The sequence below is a fragment of the Mesitornis unicolor genome, unplaced genomic scaffold (genome assembly GCF_000695765.1).
Source record: "Mesitornis unicolor isolate BGI_N332 unplaced genomic scaffold, ASM69576v1 scaffold10194, whole genome shotgun sequence".
NCBI lineage: Eukaryota > Metazoa > Chordata > Aves > Mesitornithiformes > Mesitornithidae > Mesitornis > Mesitornis unicolor.
In genome coordinates, this window is record NW_010179406.1 from 48,087 (window position 1) to 65,677 (window position 17,591).

At 37.7% G+C, this 17,591-nt stretch overlaps 1 protein-coding gene across 1 annotated transcript in view; it reads left to right on the top strand.

Annotated features, from left to right (window-relative positions):
• Positions 1-14,117, top strand: part of NDUFV2 (NADH dehydrogenase (ubiquinone) flavoprotein 2, 24kDa) — a 14,369-nt gene extending 252 nt beyond the window's left edge. The window contains exons 2-8 of the mRNA XM_010182750.1: positions 1,924-1,989; positions 7,844-7,906; positions 7,991-8,107; positions 9,739-9,907; positions 11,990-12,099; positions 12,980-13,056; positions 13,959-14,117. Coding sequence (XP_010181052.1) covers positions 1,924-1,989; positions 7,844-7,906; positions 7,991-8,107; positions 9,739-9,907; positions 11,990-12,099; positions 12,980-13,056; positions 13,959-14,052 — 696 coding nt within the window. The 3' untranslated portion in view covers positions 14,053-14,117. The remainder of the gene's footprint in view (positions 1-1,923; positions 1,990-7,843; positions 7,907-7,990; positions 8,108-9,738; positions 9,908-11,989; positions 12,100-12,979; positions 13,057-13,958) is intronic.
• Positions 14,118-17,591: the final 3,474 nt, after the last annotated feature.

Here is a 17,591-nt window from a genome sequence, read left to right on the forward strand (position 1 = left end):
GGGGAGGGGGCTGGGAGGTCGGTGCTGCCCTCGCAGTGAGTGGGCATGGCCTCGAGAAAGAAAGGCCCGGTGCAGGCGGTGAATGGGCATCGCTCCCGGTTGTCTCCCTTACCCTCGAGGACCTGGGACCTGCCTGAGGTACCTGACCGGCTCTAGTGTTGCGCTGCCTGCATCAAGTGAAAAAGGCTGCAGCAGTCACTGCTTGGTGCTTATTGCACAGGTTATTGGGAAGCTTCCCAAGTGGAAATAATATTTCTGACTTGCCCATGTCTGTAAGACTAGCTATTGGAAGTCCCTTAGTTTGTTTTTCAGTCCTGAGTCAACTCGTTGCACTAACTGAAATCCTTTAGGCCAGGGCAAAAAACAGGGTCTTGTCCTGTTTCTTTTAACAGTCTGAAATGTTCAGGTTTTGGTTCTTGTAAACAGTACAATATCTTGGGATAGAATTAAGGGTTTTCATTTGAAGTGCTGCTTTTGGTAGGAGGCTGCCTTGTACAGTTAGAAACCTGAAGCTTGCAGTGTGGGGGTGGTCCCTTCAGAACCAAAACTGTCTGCTACATTTACTTAGCATTTAGTAGGATTTATACCAGAGCATCATACCCTCATTTACATGCTCCTTTAAGCATTATCTGCAGAATTTCAGTTGCATGCTCTACTTACACTTTTTAGTCTGCATTTTACATGTTTGCTTCACTTTGGGCACTTTAATTGGCATGCCAGTGCACTTCATTTGAGGTGCTTCATGTCAGTGAATAAAGATGATGGACTGAGAGTCTCCTGGAAAAGGTGGCACTCAGGGATGATCTGCAGTCCACAGAGTTATCCATGTATCCTAGAGTTCATTTTGCCCTCTGACACAAAATGGCAGCAGATTAATCGCTTTCCTGGCTGCAGCTTTCAGATCAGCCAGAAGTGGAAAGCAAAGAGGAGATGGATGCATGCTACACAGTACATATAACTGCATAGTAAATCCAGTGCTGCCTGGAAAGACAGCAGCCATCATGTGAAATGACATTGCAGGTGAAACTACATCATCTGCTGCTGAAATGATTGAGCAGATTAGGTTGCTCTTACAGAAGAGCAGGGACTAGAGTTCCCTGATATTTAGGCTTGGATTTCCAATCTGACCTCATGCCTGTGTTTTTGCAGGTTTCATGCTGATCCACTTGAAATCCCACAGATTTTATACAGTAACAGAAATCAAGTAGTTAAGGGGGCTTGTTTGGGTTTTTTTGTTTTAATATGCTGTATGTCTTACTTTAAGAAGTCTCAAAATTGGTCTAGATTTCAATATAAAAAATACAAAATTGATATAAAATTATTTTATAGAATGTTTGATTATGACAAGATAATATAATCAAATTATTTTAGTAATACTGGCCAGAATCTAGCCATCTTGATCTGTTTTGGCATGATGAATCCAGACAAAAACTACAGAGAGTAGCTGAATGCAACTTGCATATGGGTCTTGTGTCCTGTTGATATTTCAGGTTCTTAACTTGGTTCTCTTATTCCTGATCTCACTGCTCAGTTAGATGAAACTGAAGCATGCAAATGCCTACTAGAGAAGAACATCAATAATGGTAGTTTCTGCTATAAAGTAATAAATTGGAAAATTCTTCATTAAATATTTTATGAGAATTTGTACTCAAGGCAGTTGGATTAAGCTGTGGTAGAGTATTATCTTTCTGAAGTTAAATCCTTTAACTTCTGCATTGTCTGAAGATGAGTTAAGAGATGTGCTCTCCTAATAGTACAGGAGAGCCCTTAATATTATTTTCTTGACTTAATTGAAATTATCAGTGATGACATTAGGGTTAATAGCTTACAATTAGAGTAGAAATAAAGCTGGTTCTGAAAGCATTGTCTGGCAGTTCTGTAATTTATTAACAATTAATACTGTCTGCTTTATTTTGGTTGTAGATAAGACAGATCCGATACTTACACAGAACAGCAGTGTGCAATTCCAGTGGAGGAGCCTTATTTGTGGTGAGTAATTTTCTACGTTATAGGAAGGGGGATGTATAAGAAGAGTTTGGCGTATGTTTTTTTTTAATCTGCCGAGGAGATTCTGATGGGCAGAACTTGCTATAGAAACCTGTTGGAGTTTATAACAAAGCATTTTTTCAGTAGAACTTTTTATTAGAGTTGCAATGGTGTATCAAAAGGTTTTATTTTAGTTTTTGTCCTCATGTTGCTTATATAGTGAAAAATTGTTTATTAATAGTAATTGTGATATTAGCAGCATCTATGTGTGTTGGCATATGAGACTTTGTTTAAACTTACTTCATTATAAAACAGTTCTTGGTTTGTTCTTAATTTAAATTAGTTGAGTTTGTAATGAAGCTTATGAAACTTTTTCCAGATGTAGTTCCTTGATTTTTAAGATTTGTTGCAGAATTGCCCTTAGGTCCAGGTCTATGTCTGTTCACTAGCAGTTGAAAAGTGCAGTTCTTGTTCGTGTTGGATTATGATTCATAATTGAGGCCATTAGGCATTATCATAGTACATAGTAATAGTTATTGAAAAAAAAAACAAACCCTGAAATTTAAATGTGTAAAGCAGACGTGTTGTATGTCTACCTCTGAAGAGAACGTGAAGCACCTCTAAGAGGTGTAATTTGTCCTGTTTTGCTCCATTCAGAGCTTTATCTAGTCTGAATTTCAACAGGTAAATAACTTGGCATTTTTCCAACGTTTAGTAGACATCAGCACTTTACTAGAGAATTGACCACTTTGTTGAAAGCAGGTGCTCAGCATTTTTGGACATATTTTTGTTGTTGTTGTTGCCTTTCTGCAGCTCTTCTCACAAGATGAAGTTAATGGGATTACAGTACATGCTTTGTATACTTTTCCAGAAACCTGAGCAGCCATTGATGATTTATGGAGTGAGAGCTGGTATTCAAGGAGCAAACAGTGTAGGCTGACAACTTAGGAAACTTAAGTGTAGTTTGAGGTTGGTGAAGGCAGGAAGGTGTCTCTGGCACCTTAATGGATGTTGGCATCTGGCATCTGAAGCTGGATAGTTTTGTACATTCTCCAGACATTTTTCAAGATTTATGCAAATGCTTAAATTATTTGCTGGAGGGAAGAGCCTAGAAATAGAGAAAGGGAAGTAGAAAAGAAAAATCGTGAGTTTTAGTTAGCTACTTGTGATGTCCAGCTGTTTTATTTCATAGAATTATTCACTGCTTTTATTTTCATTCCACAGCAGATTTTTTGCTAGCAGAGGATAGGAAATTGTTTGGGGGAGGGTGTGTGTTTGTTTTATGGTTGTGTTTTTGTTTTTCTTTATACAGGGTAATATTAGTTCTTCTATGAAGTAAAAGGCTATGGGAAGAACATAGTTGGTTGTTGTGTGTGTGTGTAATTGCTTGCTTTAACTACAACTACAGTAATTCAGGGGAAATTTCAGATGTTATTTAACACAGCAAATTTAAAGGGAAACTCATCTGCTGAGTTGAGCTGAAGGCATTATTTTAATCAACGCTAGGTGTTTGTGTACACACAGAAAATGGGACTTTTCCCCCAAATTTCTGTACAGGTGGGAAGTCTTAGTTTTCTAGGATATTACAAGCAAATGAAGTGTCAAAGTTTGTTAAAGACTGCTTGTGGAGGCATAGGAGGCTTACCTGGGAGTAACTCTGACCAACTCTGGTGGTCCTCTTTGTATGTCAGTTTATACACAAGTGTCTTCATTTTGTTTTGAAAACGTATCGGTGGTGCTTGTTGCGCTTTCCATATAGGAAATCTATATGTGAGGAAAGGAAATGCATACAGCATAGCTGTTTTGTAACAGCAGGGAACGCATTAGCAGGGGACCTGGTTGTCTTAAAATCTAGAATTAAAAGGCAGTGCAGATTTGCATGCCCTTTACAAACTTTTTTCATGCAAGTTTTTTCCTTACATGTTACCAGAAACATACAGAAATAAGAAAACTTCTACTCAAACGCTTTTTTTATTCTGAAGCAACCAAGAAGAGACTTTCTCAGCCGCTAAACTCAGTCTGGTGTCATCACAGACAGCTAGGTCACACTTTCGGAAAGCATACATCAAGTTTAAAATGAGGTAGATTGTTTCTTCATAGTGATGTAAGAGAGCAGCTCCAAGTATATCATATTTCTGCTGGCTAGGGAAGGCTTGATTTCAATCATAACTTTTATTTACAATAGTTTTCTTTCGTTAAACATGCCTTCCGTATCTTTGACTTTACCTGTCTTTAGCCTCCTTAACAACTAAAACTTAATTCTTCTACTTTGTGGCTTTCAACGTATGGACTGAGCTTCCTTAACACATTGACTGACCTGATGTGGGCTTTGTCATAGGGGCTGCACAGGGGTTCAGTACGGATGGTTAGAGAGTTGCTATATTGCAGTTTTAGCTGCTTGTGAAGGTGGTCAGTGAAATGTGTGGATCTGAGAGCACTGCCATCATTCTTAATTTAAGAGAGGTTTGTATCTTGTGTTCTTCTGGAATAGTGAATGTAGGTAGAACACTTTCCCCTTGGAGGAGAAGTAAATTTCGTTTCTGATTTGATACAGACTCTTTAATAGGTTGCCCTAAACATCTTTTTCCCTCTGCAGACCACCCGGTTCTCTCATTTTGGTTTACAGTGTTCTGGACTCATGTTTACGAGAGCGCATAGGTCAAGTTTCAGGTCAACTTCGTTGCAGTATACATGTCAGCTAAATTATTCTAGTTATTCTATTGTAATTCTTCAATGCTCTTTAATAATTATCTGTGTCAAGAAAGACACATTATTAGATCACTGAAAAAGAATAATGAAATGGTCTGAGTTGGTGTAGCAAAAATAGGAGATGAGCATTCAGCAGCCACAGTACATCCCGTGGGAGAGTACCATCATCTGTGGGGACAGCGTGGCTTGAGTAGGCCTTCACAGTGGATGTTTTCACACTTCAGGTTAGGCTGAATGCTGTGATACAAATGTAATACAGTCGAGGTATGCATGGAATGAGAACACGTTTTGTAAGACTTAAGGAAATTGGGGAGCACGAGAAGGGAATTGGGGAATAAAATGTGTAGATAGAGACATCTGGAACTTGCTTTTCAACAAATTGCTTTAGTTGGTACAGACATAATTGATTGTACTTGGTTCGTGTATGGAAGAAGCCTTATTTTATTGATTTCTTTTCATGAGCATCTTTTAGATGAGGAAAGGCTGAGAGGCTGGGGCTGTTAGGGAAGGCTGGGGAAGGGGGGAATCTTGATTGACGTCTGTAAATACCTGAAGGGAGGGTACAAAGAGGATGGAGCCAGAGGGCATGGCCTGAGAACATCAGGAAGTGCTTTTTTACTGTGAGCACTGGCACAGGTTGCCCAGAGAGGTGGTGGAGTCTCCCACCTTGGAGACACTTGGAAGCAGACATCTGGACATGGTCCTAGGCAACCAGCTCTGGCTGACCCTGCTTGAGCAGGGGGATTCAGCTCATATGACCTCCAGAAGTCCCTTCTAACCTCAACCACTGTGTGATTTGACCATAGTATTCCTTCCAATACTGTGTCCTTAATTCTGATCCTGTTCTCCAGAATATGTATCTTAAAAAGAGGCAGAAATGTACCCATATCACTTAGGAGCAAATCAGCTAATGTAAGTCTTAGATAAATGGTGCATTGTCAGACAAATGGAAAACTAGGGAGCATGTGATTGCCAAATTCCTAATAGCTCAGTAGGCCTAGAACTCTGGTAGCTCTCGATGAAAACTATCAAACTCTCCACAGCTCAAAATGAGATTAAATCCATTTAGGAAAATGGAAAACAAAAAAAGGTTACATGATCTTACTTAGTGTTAACCTCTGTTACAGACTTTTCAGTGTATTTTGGGGCCTTACTGCACAGAACTGACTGTGTGGCAAACTGTAGATTCAGATATAAAATCTTTATTGTTCTTTACATGTTAGGTATTTAATGATACCAGTTTAGAGATGATACACTGAAAAGAACAGCTGTTCTAGACAAAGAGGGAGATTTTAATAAATCAAATATATTTGCAAAAGAAATTGAGATCAAGTACAGTTGTAACTGTATCAAAGAACTATGGAAGGCAAAATAGCAGCCTGAAATAAAACAGGCATGCAGATTTTAGAGGGAAAAGTTAAGTTATGGAAAATACTTATCATGAATCATGGGTTTGATCAGTGCAGCTAAGACTTAGAACAGGTCTGTAAGGGAAAAAAATAGAAAAATTGCAGTGTTTCCAATCAGTTTTTCCTCCATCAGCCTCTTTTTGAGAACTTTCATTAAAAGTGGTAGAAAACGCTTGCCAACACTACATATGCGGAGTCAAATTCTTTATCTGAAAGTGTCAGTCTAAAATAGTGGCAATTGTGTTCCTAAAAGCTGGGTTATGTTATCTTGTAGACCATATAATAAACAGTAAATTCATACTAAAGTATTAATGCGTTCAAAGGTAATTGGTTTGCTTTCTGTAATTACTGTTATTAGGGGGAAGTCATCCTTGGTGGAGAAGTATATGTTTCACTGACTTGCAAACTGATGGTGGCAGTAGTACTGTCTGCTCCAGGATATAGACAGGATAAGCAAAGGGAGTCTCACACTAGAGCAACAGATGTAATTGATAAGTATTTGGCCTTTTGGTCTTTCCGAATTAAAATTTCTAAATCCAGGAATAGCTGTGGACCATAGGTATTTTAAGTTCTGCACTGATTGCAGTCTTTCAGCATGTAAGTATCTTGCAGTGTTAAGATTTTTCATTAAATTCTTCTCCGCTTAATAAGAACACAGTGTCGAAACTGCAAAATCACCCTAGGTTACTTGAGAAAATGATCAAAGGAAAGTCAGTGGAGTGGGTTTCTTTCTCCTAAATATGCTTCTAAGGCTTTTATTATTAGCTGGTTGTGGATGACTTTTAACATCAAGTCTCAAGTATAGATTTTTCCCCAAACTTTCCATTTAATTTGAAACTTTCTCAGTTTGAAAACTGTATAAAGTTTGGGATGAAACTTAGCTATGAGTATTTCAAGGATACCATAATGAGCTGCTTAGAGATAACTGAAAGTTTTCTGCAGAAAGTTTTTGTGATGGATAAGGGTTTTCATTAGAACTAAGATTTCATTATAGGAAAACGTCACGTTCTTCAAGACTTCCAGGTCTGTATTTTCTGAAAATAGAAGAACTAATTTCAGTGTGAAATATCCTTAGAAGACCACCTTAAAAATATGATAGAGTACCTTATTTTGGAAATATTAATTAAAAATTCTGCTTCTTCCATTCAGATTCAGAATTTTATCTAAAATTTAAAAGTTGAAGTCTATTACAAATCAAAGTAATATGTTAAAATGGATTGATAATGTGTATTTCAACATGGAAACATTTTGGTTATATAGCAAGTTTCTTGATGAATTCTAAAGTTTTTATAGTTAATGTCTTATGGGAAAAGAAAAAAGTGGGCTGTTGTTTTAGTCCCTTGTAGTTTATTAAGGTATAAACCAGAGGACTTTTAATCTACCTGTGATGAGTTTGAACATAATTGCCAAACTGTATTAACAGTGTTAAATGTATATTTTGATAACACCACCATATTCCTCAGTAAATAATTTCTGAATAGGAAATAACAGGAACAAGTTATTTTAAAGCATGATGAAATTATTTATCATATAATATATCGTATATGTATTTTTTTATAACTTTCCTTGAGATACTTACTCATTTGAGTACTCTGAAATTTTTATCTGGAATACATTGGTTTTATTCAAACAACTCAGCTGTAACTGTCTAATGAGAAGGTATTTTACCATAGTAAATCTGTCCTGAATAATTTCCTGACAACTCTATTTTTACACATTTTCTGTTTCCTTTCCTGAAGCACAGAGACAGTCCTGAAAATAATCCAGATACTCCATTTGAGTTCACACCTGAAAACCTAAAGGTATGGAGACAAAAAAAAGTTAAAATACACAGCCTGTGTCTTTAGATCAGTACTGATACTCTTTTCTTCTTTCCCTTTAAAAAGCGAATAGAGGCAATTGTTAACAACTACCCAGGGGGACACAAGTCTGCAGCTGTCATGGCAGTGCTAGATTTGGCCCAAAGACAGCATGGATGGTTGCCCATATCAGCTATGAACAAGGTATTTAGTACTTAATTCTCTTTCAAGCATAATTTCACTGTTTTCTTAAAATATCTTACTAGAATATTAGCATTTATGTATCAAAACATACTAACATGGGAATTTACATGTGGCACAGAATTGTGAGGATTCTCTGTCAGAGACTACATTTTAAAAAATGAAAGGTTAAACTAATGCAGGGAAATTAGGGCTCCGTTGTTTACATAACATTAGCCCATTGCTAGAAACTACAGGCAGAACAAAACACAAATTACATGAGCCTTATTTAGACAGGCTTTTTTCCCAGACTCATCCTGGAAGTAGGAACAGAAACTTGAAAGATTTTGTCCACTCCTGGGCAAGAAAAAAAGATAACAATGGTGGGTTTTTTCCTCCTCAGATTAGTGGCAGTACACAGATTGCCAAGATTGTACTTAATCTCCAGGCCTGTAAAGGCTTCTGTGGAACAGTGTTAGTGTAGTCTGTGTTGTGAGTGTTTTATGATGTCTCGCAGCAAGTACCTGGAAGGCTTATTAAATTATTTATTAAAATTGTTTCACAATAAGCAAGCAAGCAGCTTCACTGCTCCAAAGTGATAGGTTGCAGGACAGTGATTAAATACCAAGAAATAAAAAAAATCTGGTTTATATTCATATGGATATATCTGTCAGATAAATCTATCATATTTTGTATTACAATCTGTCATCAGTTTTAAAAAGAAAAGTTTTAAATTCAATCAAGATATGCTAAATGAGGATTGCGAGCATTACAGAAGTTAAGTGCATGTTTAAAGAAGGGCAAATTTTGTCTGCTACTGTTTCTGCAACATAGCATGAAGCCTCAAATCTCCATTAATACTGAAGGGAAAAGGTGTTTTTGTTTATTTACTCTTAAGTAATACTATGTTTAAAATGATCTTAAGATTTTCAAGTGAACAAATATTTTCTGTGGTTTGTTATTTGTGGGCTATAGAGACTGGAACATAAAACAGTTACGCTTTTGAGAACAGCCAGTTCTGAACCTGAGCAGTTTGCCAGGGTTCCAGGTTAATGAGGTCAGGGATACTTATACCAGAACTGGCTCTGTGGAGATTATGCTTCACTCCCTACTTACTAGCTGTGATGCCAATCTGCAGACGTAGCCGTGGCATATTTCTAAGGCCAGCCCTGGTGTGTTGCAGAACCTGAGACAGACATGCTGTATCTGAATTAGGTGAGTGTAGTACCAGGCTCAGTATTCTCTTACCAGAAGGCTTATGTGGGTTAGCGTGGGCAGATGTGTACAAGTTCATTCATACAGCGAAAGAGCAGCAGTGCAGTATGAGCTGGAGCTGACAGTGAAAGCTGGAACCCAGCTGACTCCTCACATCAAGCTTGTGTGTGATGCTTGGTGCTGGAGGGAACTGACTTGAGCTCCTTGCTGCACTAATCCATGGCTTAGTGGAGTTTGTGCTCAAGCAGGGTGACTCCAATCGGAATAACTCAGGCGTTTTTTCTTGGCACTTGAATATAGATGTGCTTTGATACCCATCCCCTCCCTCTTACTTATCCGTTACTGCAGAGGACAGGTGACTTCATTGAAATGGTCTGTTAAATGCCTTTACTGATTCCCTGTGAGAATTCAATATAGTGTCTGTTTTCCCCTTGTTACAGGTTGCTGAAATTTTAGAAATGCCTCCCATGAGAGTGTATGAAGTAGCAACCTTCTATACAATGTATAATCGCAAACCTGTTGGGAAATACCATATTCAGGTCTGCACTACCACGCCTTGCATGCTGCGAGACTCTGATAGTATTTTAGAAGCCATTAAGAAGAAACTTGGTATGACACAAATTTGCAATATACTTTTTGTAATTTCTTTTATCTTTGTTTAATGATACTGGAGTAAAATTTTTCATGAGTGAAATCTTTGGAGAATAGGTGCTAAACACTTCAGATTTCAGATTTGACATTCTTTATTTTTAAAGATTTCAGTGCAGTAGAGCAGAAAAGGCCATTGTCTGGAGTGCCATTTAGTGGTCTTAAAGTGTTTTTTTAAGGCAGTTTGTTAGGAAATACATTACTCTAATGTGACCCTTGGACTGAGAAAGTAATACCTATCCCATATATAGGAGAGTACTCTGAGTGCTACAGCACTGTTTATATGCAAAATAAGTTTTTTAAGGTATATGCTGGAAGGGACCTTAAAGATCACCCAGTCCAACCCCCCTGCCATGGGCAGGGACATCTCCCACCAGACCAGGTTGCCCAAAGCCCCATCCAACCTGGCCTTGAACACTTCCAGGGAGGGGGCATCCACAACTTCCCTGGGAAACCTGTGCCAGTGTTTTGTTACTCTCAGGGTAAAGAATTTCTTTCTAATATCTAATCTAAATTTACCCTCGTCCAGTTTAAAACTGTTACCCCTTGTCCTATCACTACATGCCCTTATAAAAAGCACCTCCCCATCTTTCCTGTAGGCCTCCTGTTAAGTACTGCAAGGCTGCTGTAAGGTCTCCCCAGAGCCTTCTCTTCTCCAGGCTGAACAGCCCCTCACTGGGCTCCAGCCCTGTGATCTTCATGGCCCGCCCTCCTCAGGACCTGTTCCAACAGATCCACATCCGTGTTATGTTGGGGACCTCAGAGCTGGACACAGTACTCCAGGTGGCGTCTCATGAGAGTGGAACAGAGTGGGAGAATCACCTCCCTTGACCTGCCAACCAGTCTTCTTTTGGTGCAGCCCAGGATACAGTTGGCTTTCTGGGCTGCAAGTGCACATTGCCAGCTCACACTCCAGTTTTTCATCCACCAATACCCCATAGTCCTTCTGCGCAGGCCTGCTTTCAGTGCACTTATCATCCAGCCTGTATCCATGTTTGAGATTGCCCCAACCCAGGTGCAGGACAGGTTTGCACAGGCCTGCCTTTCTAGTCTCTCAAGGTTCCTCTGGATGGCAAACACGATGCTGATGTATCTTAGGAATTCTCCATGGAAAATATCAATTGAGAGTGCTGCATCATATCAGATGTAAGGGCAACTCTTGCCCTTCTATGAAGTCACAAGCTGTGCTAACATTTCCTAAGAACCATTGTGATAAGAGCTGCAAAACAGCTGCTTATTATCTTGCATTTCATATATTCTATTGTCTGGAGAAGGTGTATTTAGATGGAATATGTCTTAGTTTGTCAGTGTTAAGATAGCTTAATCTTAACTGAAACTCAGCTTAAGAAGTCAAAGCATTAAGGATGATTGTGTATCTCTTACTGAGACACAGTTTTATTAGTTTTTCTCCTCCTCTAATAACTATGGAGAAAAACTGCTTTTCAACATCCTTCCTTCCATGGAGTATTTTGTTGAGATCAGACTCTGGGATGTTATTTTGGCCAACCTGCCCTCTGGGGAATGTCTGTATTGGTATCACTAGAACAATAATGTGTCATGGAAGCTAAGTACATGTACAGAGTTGGTCAGGAAATAAGCCTTTGTGTGTAAACTTCGATGTTGTTTATGAGTTTGTAGCTAATAATGTTAATGCTTGGATCTTGTTTCATTTGGAAACACTGGATATTAATGCATTTCATATCAGCACACAAGTTGTGTTTTCCATATTTTTCCATTCTATTATATTGATAACTAAAACATTCCTGAGTAGAGCCGTTCTGTTTCTTAGAGCTGTCATGGTTATTTTTCAGTAGATCATACCTGTAAAAGAGGTCTCAAAAATGTATCCAAAGAGTGACTTCACCACTTATTAAAATCTTTTGTTTAATGGAAACATTTCGGACTCATTTAAGAGGCTTTACCTGTGGAAATGTTTTTAAGGCCAAAATACAAGTAATGAGAAGACTGTGGAGTACATAAACTCGTGCTTTATTAATCTCGTTGGGTAACCATTGCTGAACCTAATATTCTTTATTGGTTTAGGCATAAAAGTTGGAGAAACAACAGCTGATAAACTCTTCACGCTGATAGAAGTGGAATGCTTAGGTGCTTGTGTAAATGCACCGATGGTACAAATAAATGACAATTATTATGTAAGTATTGTGTTCCCTTTTAAAAGATTAAACTCTTCTGCTGGCTTACCTGTATTTTTGCTTGTTGCAGATTCTGATGTCGAAGTCAGTTACTTCACATTCCTATTGGCAGAGACAGTTTCTTGGCCTCTTTGTAAAACACTTCATCAGTGTCACAATGTAGTTGTGTATTTTTCCTTTCAGTTACTGTCTTGATTTATACAAGTGGGATGATGCATTTATGTGACAGTGGTCTGCCCATAAATCTGGAACTTTTAAATAGGCATTTGATAAGCTTTTAAAGGCACTTCAAAGCAGTCTGTTAGAAAGTATGGACTAGTTTAACACTATTTTTGAACTTTTAGACTTCTTCTGAATTATGGCTCAGTCAGATGGCATCAGACCAAAGGAAGTAATGTACTGACTGAATCTAGCTTTTTAAAATAACTTAATTTCTTTTATTATAACAGTCTAATTTTTAAGAACTGTTCTCATAAACTGTACCCACAATTTTTTGTCATGGCTGACACCATTTGCGGTACGTGCAATGGCATGTGTATATTGGGTAGGCAGAGATGCAGCTCGCTAATACACCAAGGAAGCTGAAAACACACACAGATGTTACAGATGACCTGCATGAATTTTGTTAATTTTTATGTAATTTCTGCAGCTAGATGCAAAATAAAAAATGTAACATTAAAGTGACAATAGGCTTTTTAACTTTCCTAATTCTTTAAACCAGTATGTCTGTTAATGGACAGGATCAAAATTACCTATGCCAGGATCACACAGAGGAGAGCAACTAATCTGATGAATTTTGAACACTGTAGTTAGCATAATTGCTGATCCTTTTTCTGTTTTGTCAATGATCTTTGTTGGTTTTTTGTGGGTTTTTTTACAGGAAGATTTGACACCCAAAGATATTGAAGACATAATTGATGAGCTGAAGGCTGGCAAAGTTCCCAAACCTGGCCCGCGGTATGCTCCATTTGTATAATATCGGACAACTACTTGAAGGCTGATCCTTTTGAGAAACTAAATTTGTGTTCCAGTGATTTGAGTTCATAACCTACAGCTAAAAAGCATTAATTCATTTACTGAACAGAATGGCATGTATTCAGCGCCTTTCCATATATTCAAAGCCAGAAAGAACTTGAAAAGAGAATTTTCATACTCTTGATGACTGACTTAGAGGAGCAGCAAATGTGGAAACATCAATTTTGATTTGGCTTAGTATGTAATAGGTGAATTGTATCACCTGTTGGATTTTTTTTTTTGTCTAGATCATGTAAATTGACAAATGCCTGTTGGTTGGGGGGTTATTTGTTTCTGACAAAACCCAGAAAGATTGCAAGTTTGTGAAAGGGTAAATTCTGAAACGTTCTTGTTTATTATTTCCCATTGTTCTCTGTTAGCCCAACTACATGTTTGTGTGAACGGAACAATTAATTTAACTTGAATGTTTTAACTATTCCTATTGTTTCTATAATGATTTTTTTTAATATCAGGATAATAATCCTAAAACAGTTACAGTTTTCAAACACAGGGAAGTATCTTTAACAAAAATATGGATTGATGCAATTGGATACTGCCTTTGGTATTACTGGGATAACATCACTTTTGTCTGGCCAACTTATAAATAAATAAAGAAAACTAGTGATTCTACCTTGCATTTCAGTTATGGAACTATTTGTCAGTACTTGAATTTGGAATCCTTTTGATTTAAGAACAGCATCACAGATTTTTGAAGGATAAATAGAATGAAAAAAAAAGTGGCTTTAGCCTTCAGTCAGATTTGTAACTGTCTTCTGTCCAGTGATTAAACAGTATCTGAGGTTATAGCAATACCAGCAATTAACAAAACTGCTTTCATTTTTCAGGAGTGGACGTTTTTCTTGTGAGCCAGCTGGTGGCCTTACTTCTCTGACTGAACCACCCAAAGGACCAGGTTTTGGAGTTCGAGCTGACCTCTAAGGATTTTTGTAATATAAGATGAACTATCTGAAAATAATAAAGTAACTCTAATCTCAGTAAAGTTATCTATGTTCTACTATTTTTTTAAAAGCAACAGCAGTTAGAATATCTTATTATGGTTTTAACTGCTGAAAAGCATAATCATAATCCTATATTACAAGACAAGAGGTTCTGTAGACTGTAAAGTGACTCACTGAAAGAGTCCACGTGTGATCACTGAGAGGTGAAAGTTACATCTTTTGAACTGTCACTGAAAATTCTTTGAGTTTTTTCTAAGGTTCTTTGAAGAAGCAACAAAACTTGACTAAATTACAAGTCTGGCAAATGCACAAGGAAACAAACTGAAAGGAGATTATCTGGTGAAATGTCACCACATGTTACTTTAAATTGCAACGTAAAAAAAACCAAAACCAACACAAAAAAAACCCCACCAAAAACAAACAGGAAAGGTGATCCAAGCTGTGTTGTGGGGGGCGGGGGGGGGGGAAAAAAGGGGGTAAAATCTGGTAGGTTCAGTAAGAAGTAGTGGTTCTTGAGGGTAATTCTTCTTACTACCATTCAGTGACCAGGAAAAATGTAAAAATTCTCTTTTTATCATGTTACAAAAAAAACCCTGGAAAAAACCCAACAACAGAAATGAACAACAAAACACCCCAAAAAACCCTTCCAGCCAAATAACAGTAGTACTTTGTTAAAACAATGAACAGCAACCAGAAACCACTTCCTGTAAAAATTTATTCAATTGGAGGAAGACAGAATATACCAGAACAGTTTAATACATGGCTAAGTGTAGTACATGAAACTATTTGATTTGCAGATGCTTCTTTGAACTTGCTTCTGTGTATCAGCTACTTTAAAGAACCAATTTATGTGAAATTAAGGTATTTCTCCTGATTAAAAAAAAATTAATAAAACAACCAAACAAACTGTATATTAACACTTAATACATATGCTTGTAAAATCTGGCAAATGCTTTGTGTGTGTGTGTGTATGCATACATACATACATTTCAACATACATTAGGAAATTCGAACATGTCAGTCACCTGAGACCATATCGTGTCTGCCTCTTCTAAAATCTGCCATGGAACTTGCATTCTTACTACAATCAGTATAATAGATGGAGCTTGATTGTATGTTTGTATTTTATTCTGTGTTATATTTAGTTTAATATTCTGATTAACAGAATACTATATTAATATTACTTCCCTAGACTATTCTCCCTCTTCTGAGTCTAATTTTCTATCTACAGCTTTGCCAGTGCAATGATTATAGTCTGTTCATGCCCCACCTTTATTGCACTGGGAAGTTCCTTGATGTATTGTTAAACAGGTAGTGTTACTGTTTGAAGTTCTGAGAGCAAGATATATACGTGTATCATTTGTATGTAAAACTTGTTATCCCTTCTACATGACTAAATTTATAAAGTTAAATCCTTGAACTGTATATAAATGGAAAAGTAAATTTGTAAGTGTAAGTCATGAGTGAAACAGTCACCCAATAGGCGTGACAAAAATACTGTATAGAAGTGATACAGAACACTCTGCATGTGAGAAAATAGTACACGGATTGAAATATTATCTGTAATTTAAATTTGCTGAATACTTGCCTGAAAGGTCACTGCAGTGTTTGTAATAGCCACATGCCTTGTAGCAGGCCAGACATCTGGCACTATGTGGCACTTCTCTAGAGACATGAGATGAGGTAGCATATTGCATTTTGATGTAGACAGACTCATTTTAATATGCCGGCCTGTAGCTGAACTGTTTGACTATAACAACAAAGCTATATTCTAGTTTATATAGAATTACATTATTCTAACCTAAGTAGAAAGCAGGCAACTGTTTTTAAAGTGTACATTGAATATAACCAAGGATTTTGCCTGTGCTGTGGAACTGTCATGTGCTACAATTACTCATGCCTTTGTACCTAACTGTGAAGCTGATGGATTGCATAATTGTGCTGAAGGAAAACATAGTTTCAGACCTGCCAAGTTGGAAACTTCCAAGTATACAAAAACAAAGCTCTAGAAGGCCAGGCTCCTCCCATTGGTAAAGCTGGCTAGGAGAACTTGCCTTGTTTGACTATTCTCTGCTAATCATTCCAACTGTACAGGAAAATCTTGATATCAGTCCAGTCGTTCTTATCCAACAAGTAACCGTTCTGCCAATAATCTGACTAGAAAAGAACAATTATGTTACCCTTATTGTGTGGTGCAAATCTGATACACCACTGTTTAAAATTAAATTGAATATTGTAGTACAGCTATAGGACTGTGAAATATTTGAAGAGAAATAAGTAAATAACCATTTCACACTTTTCTCTCATCTTACTCACTTAATTCATCAGTTACATGAGGCTTTATGGTCCTGGTTTCTACATCAAAGAAGTTTGGCAATCACTGAATTGAGATAAATTATTAAATAAACTCACATTATTTCAGATTTTGTTGAAACGGAAACATTTCAAACTTCAGACACCTCAGCCAGAGAAACAGATTCTGCAGTATTTGTTACATGGAGTTGTTTACTATATACAAAATTATTTTTGCAATGACAACTTATGCAGGGCTGTGATGAGGATTAATAAGGTGATCATTACGGAAGAATTCTAGAATAGTGTAAGAATTAATATATCCAAGTTCTCTTCTCTGTTCTTGAATAGCTGCAGATAATACCCTGTGCTTGCTTTTACTAGTAGTACTGAATATTTTAGGTATCAAATATTAACAGGACATAATTCCCATTATTCTAAATCCCATATAGCAGAGGGTTACTAATAGTAATTTTGGGCAGCTGATGCTAATTTGTCAAATAATTAAACACCTTTAATTCAGCAATTTCACCTCACTGGTTAACATATCAGACTATGTGAGTTTGTGTTCAGTTCTGGGCCCCTCAGTTCAAGGAGGACAGGGAATTGCTTGAAAGAGTCCAGCACAGAGCCACAAAGATGATTGAGGGAGTGGAGCATCTCCCTTCTGAGGAGCGGCTGAGGGAGCTGGGTCTCTTTAGCTTGGAGAAGAGGAGACTGAGGGGTGACCTCATTAATGTTTATAAATTTGTAAAGGGTGAGTGTCAGGAGGAAGGAGCCAGGCTCTTCTCAGTGACAGCCAATGACAGGACAAGGGACAATGGGAGCAAGCTGGAGCATAGGAGGTTCAACCTGAATATGAGGAAAAACATTTTTACTGTGCAGGTGACAGAGCACTGGAACAGGCTGCCCAGAGAGGTTGTGGTGTCTCCTTCTCTGGAGACATTCAAAACCTGCCTGGACGTGTTCCTGTGTGACCTAGTCTAGGTGATCCTGCTCTGGCAGGGGGGTTGGACTGGATGATCTTTTGAGGTCCCTTCCAGCTCCTAACATTCTGTGAAATGAAAAATAAGTTAACTGCAGCAACAGCCAACACATTCCTTAAACTGGTAATACAGCAGTAACAGAGCTGATCCTGTGTTTTCAGCGGTCTTGTATGCCCCTCTTCTTAAATGAGGAGGAAAATGAAAGAATTCATACGCTACATTAATTCTCCAAATGTAAAAG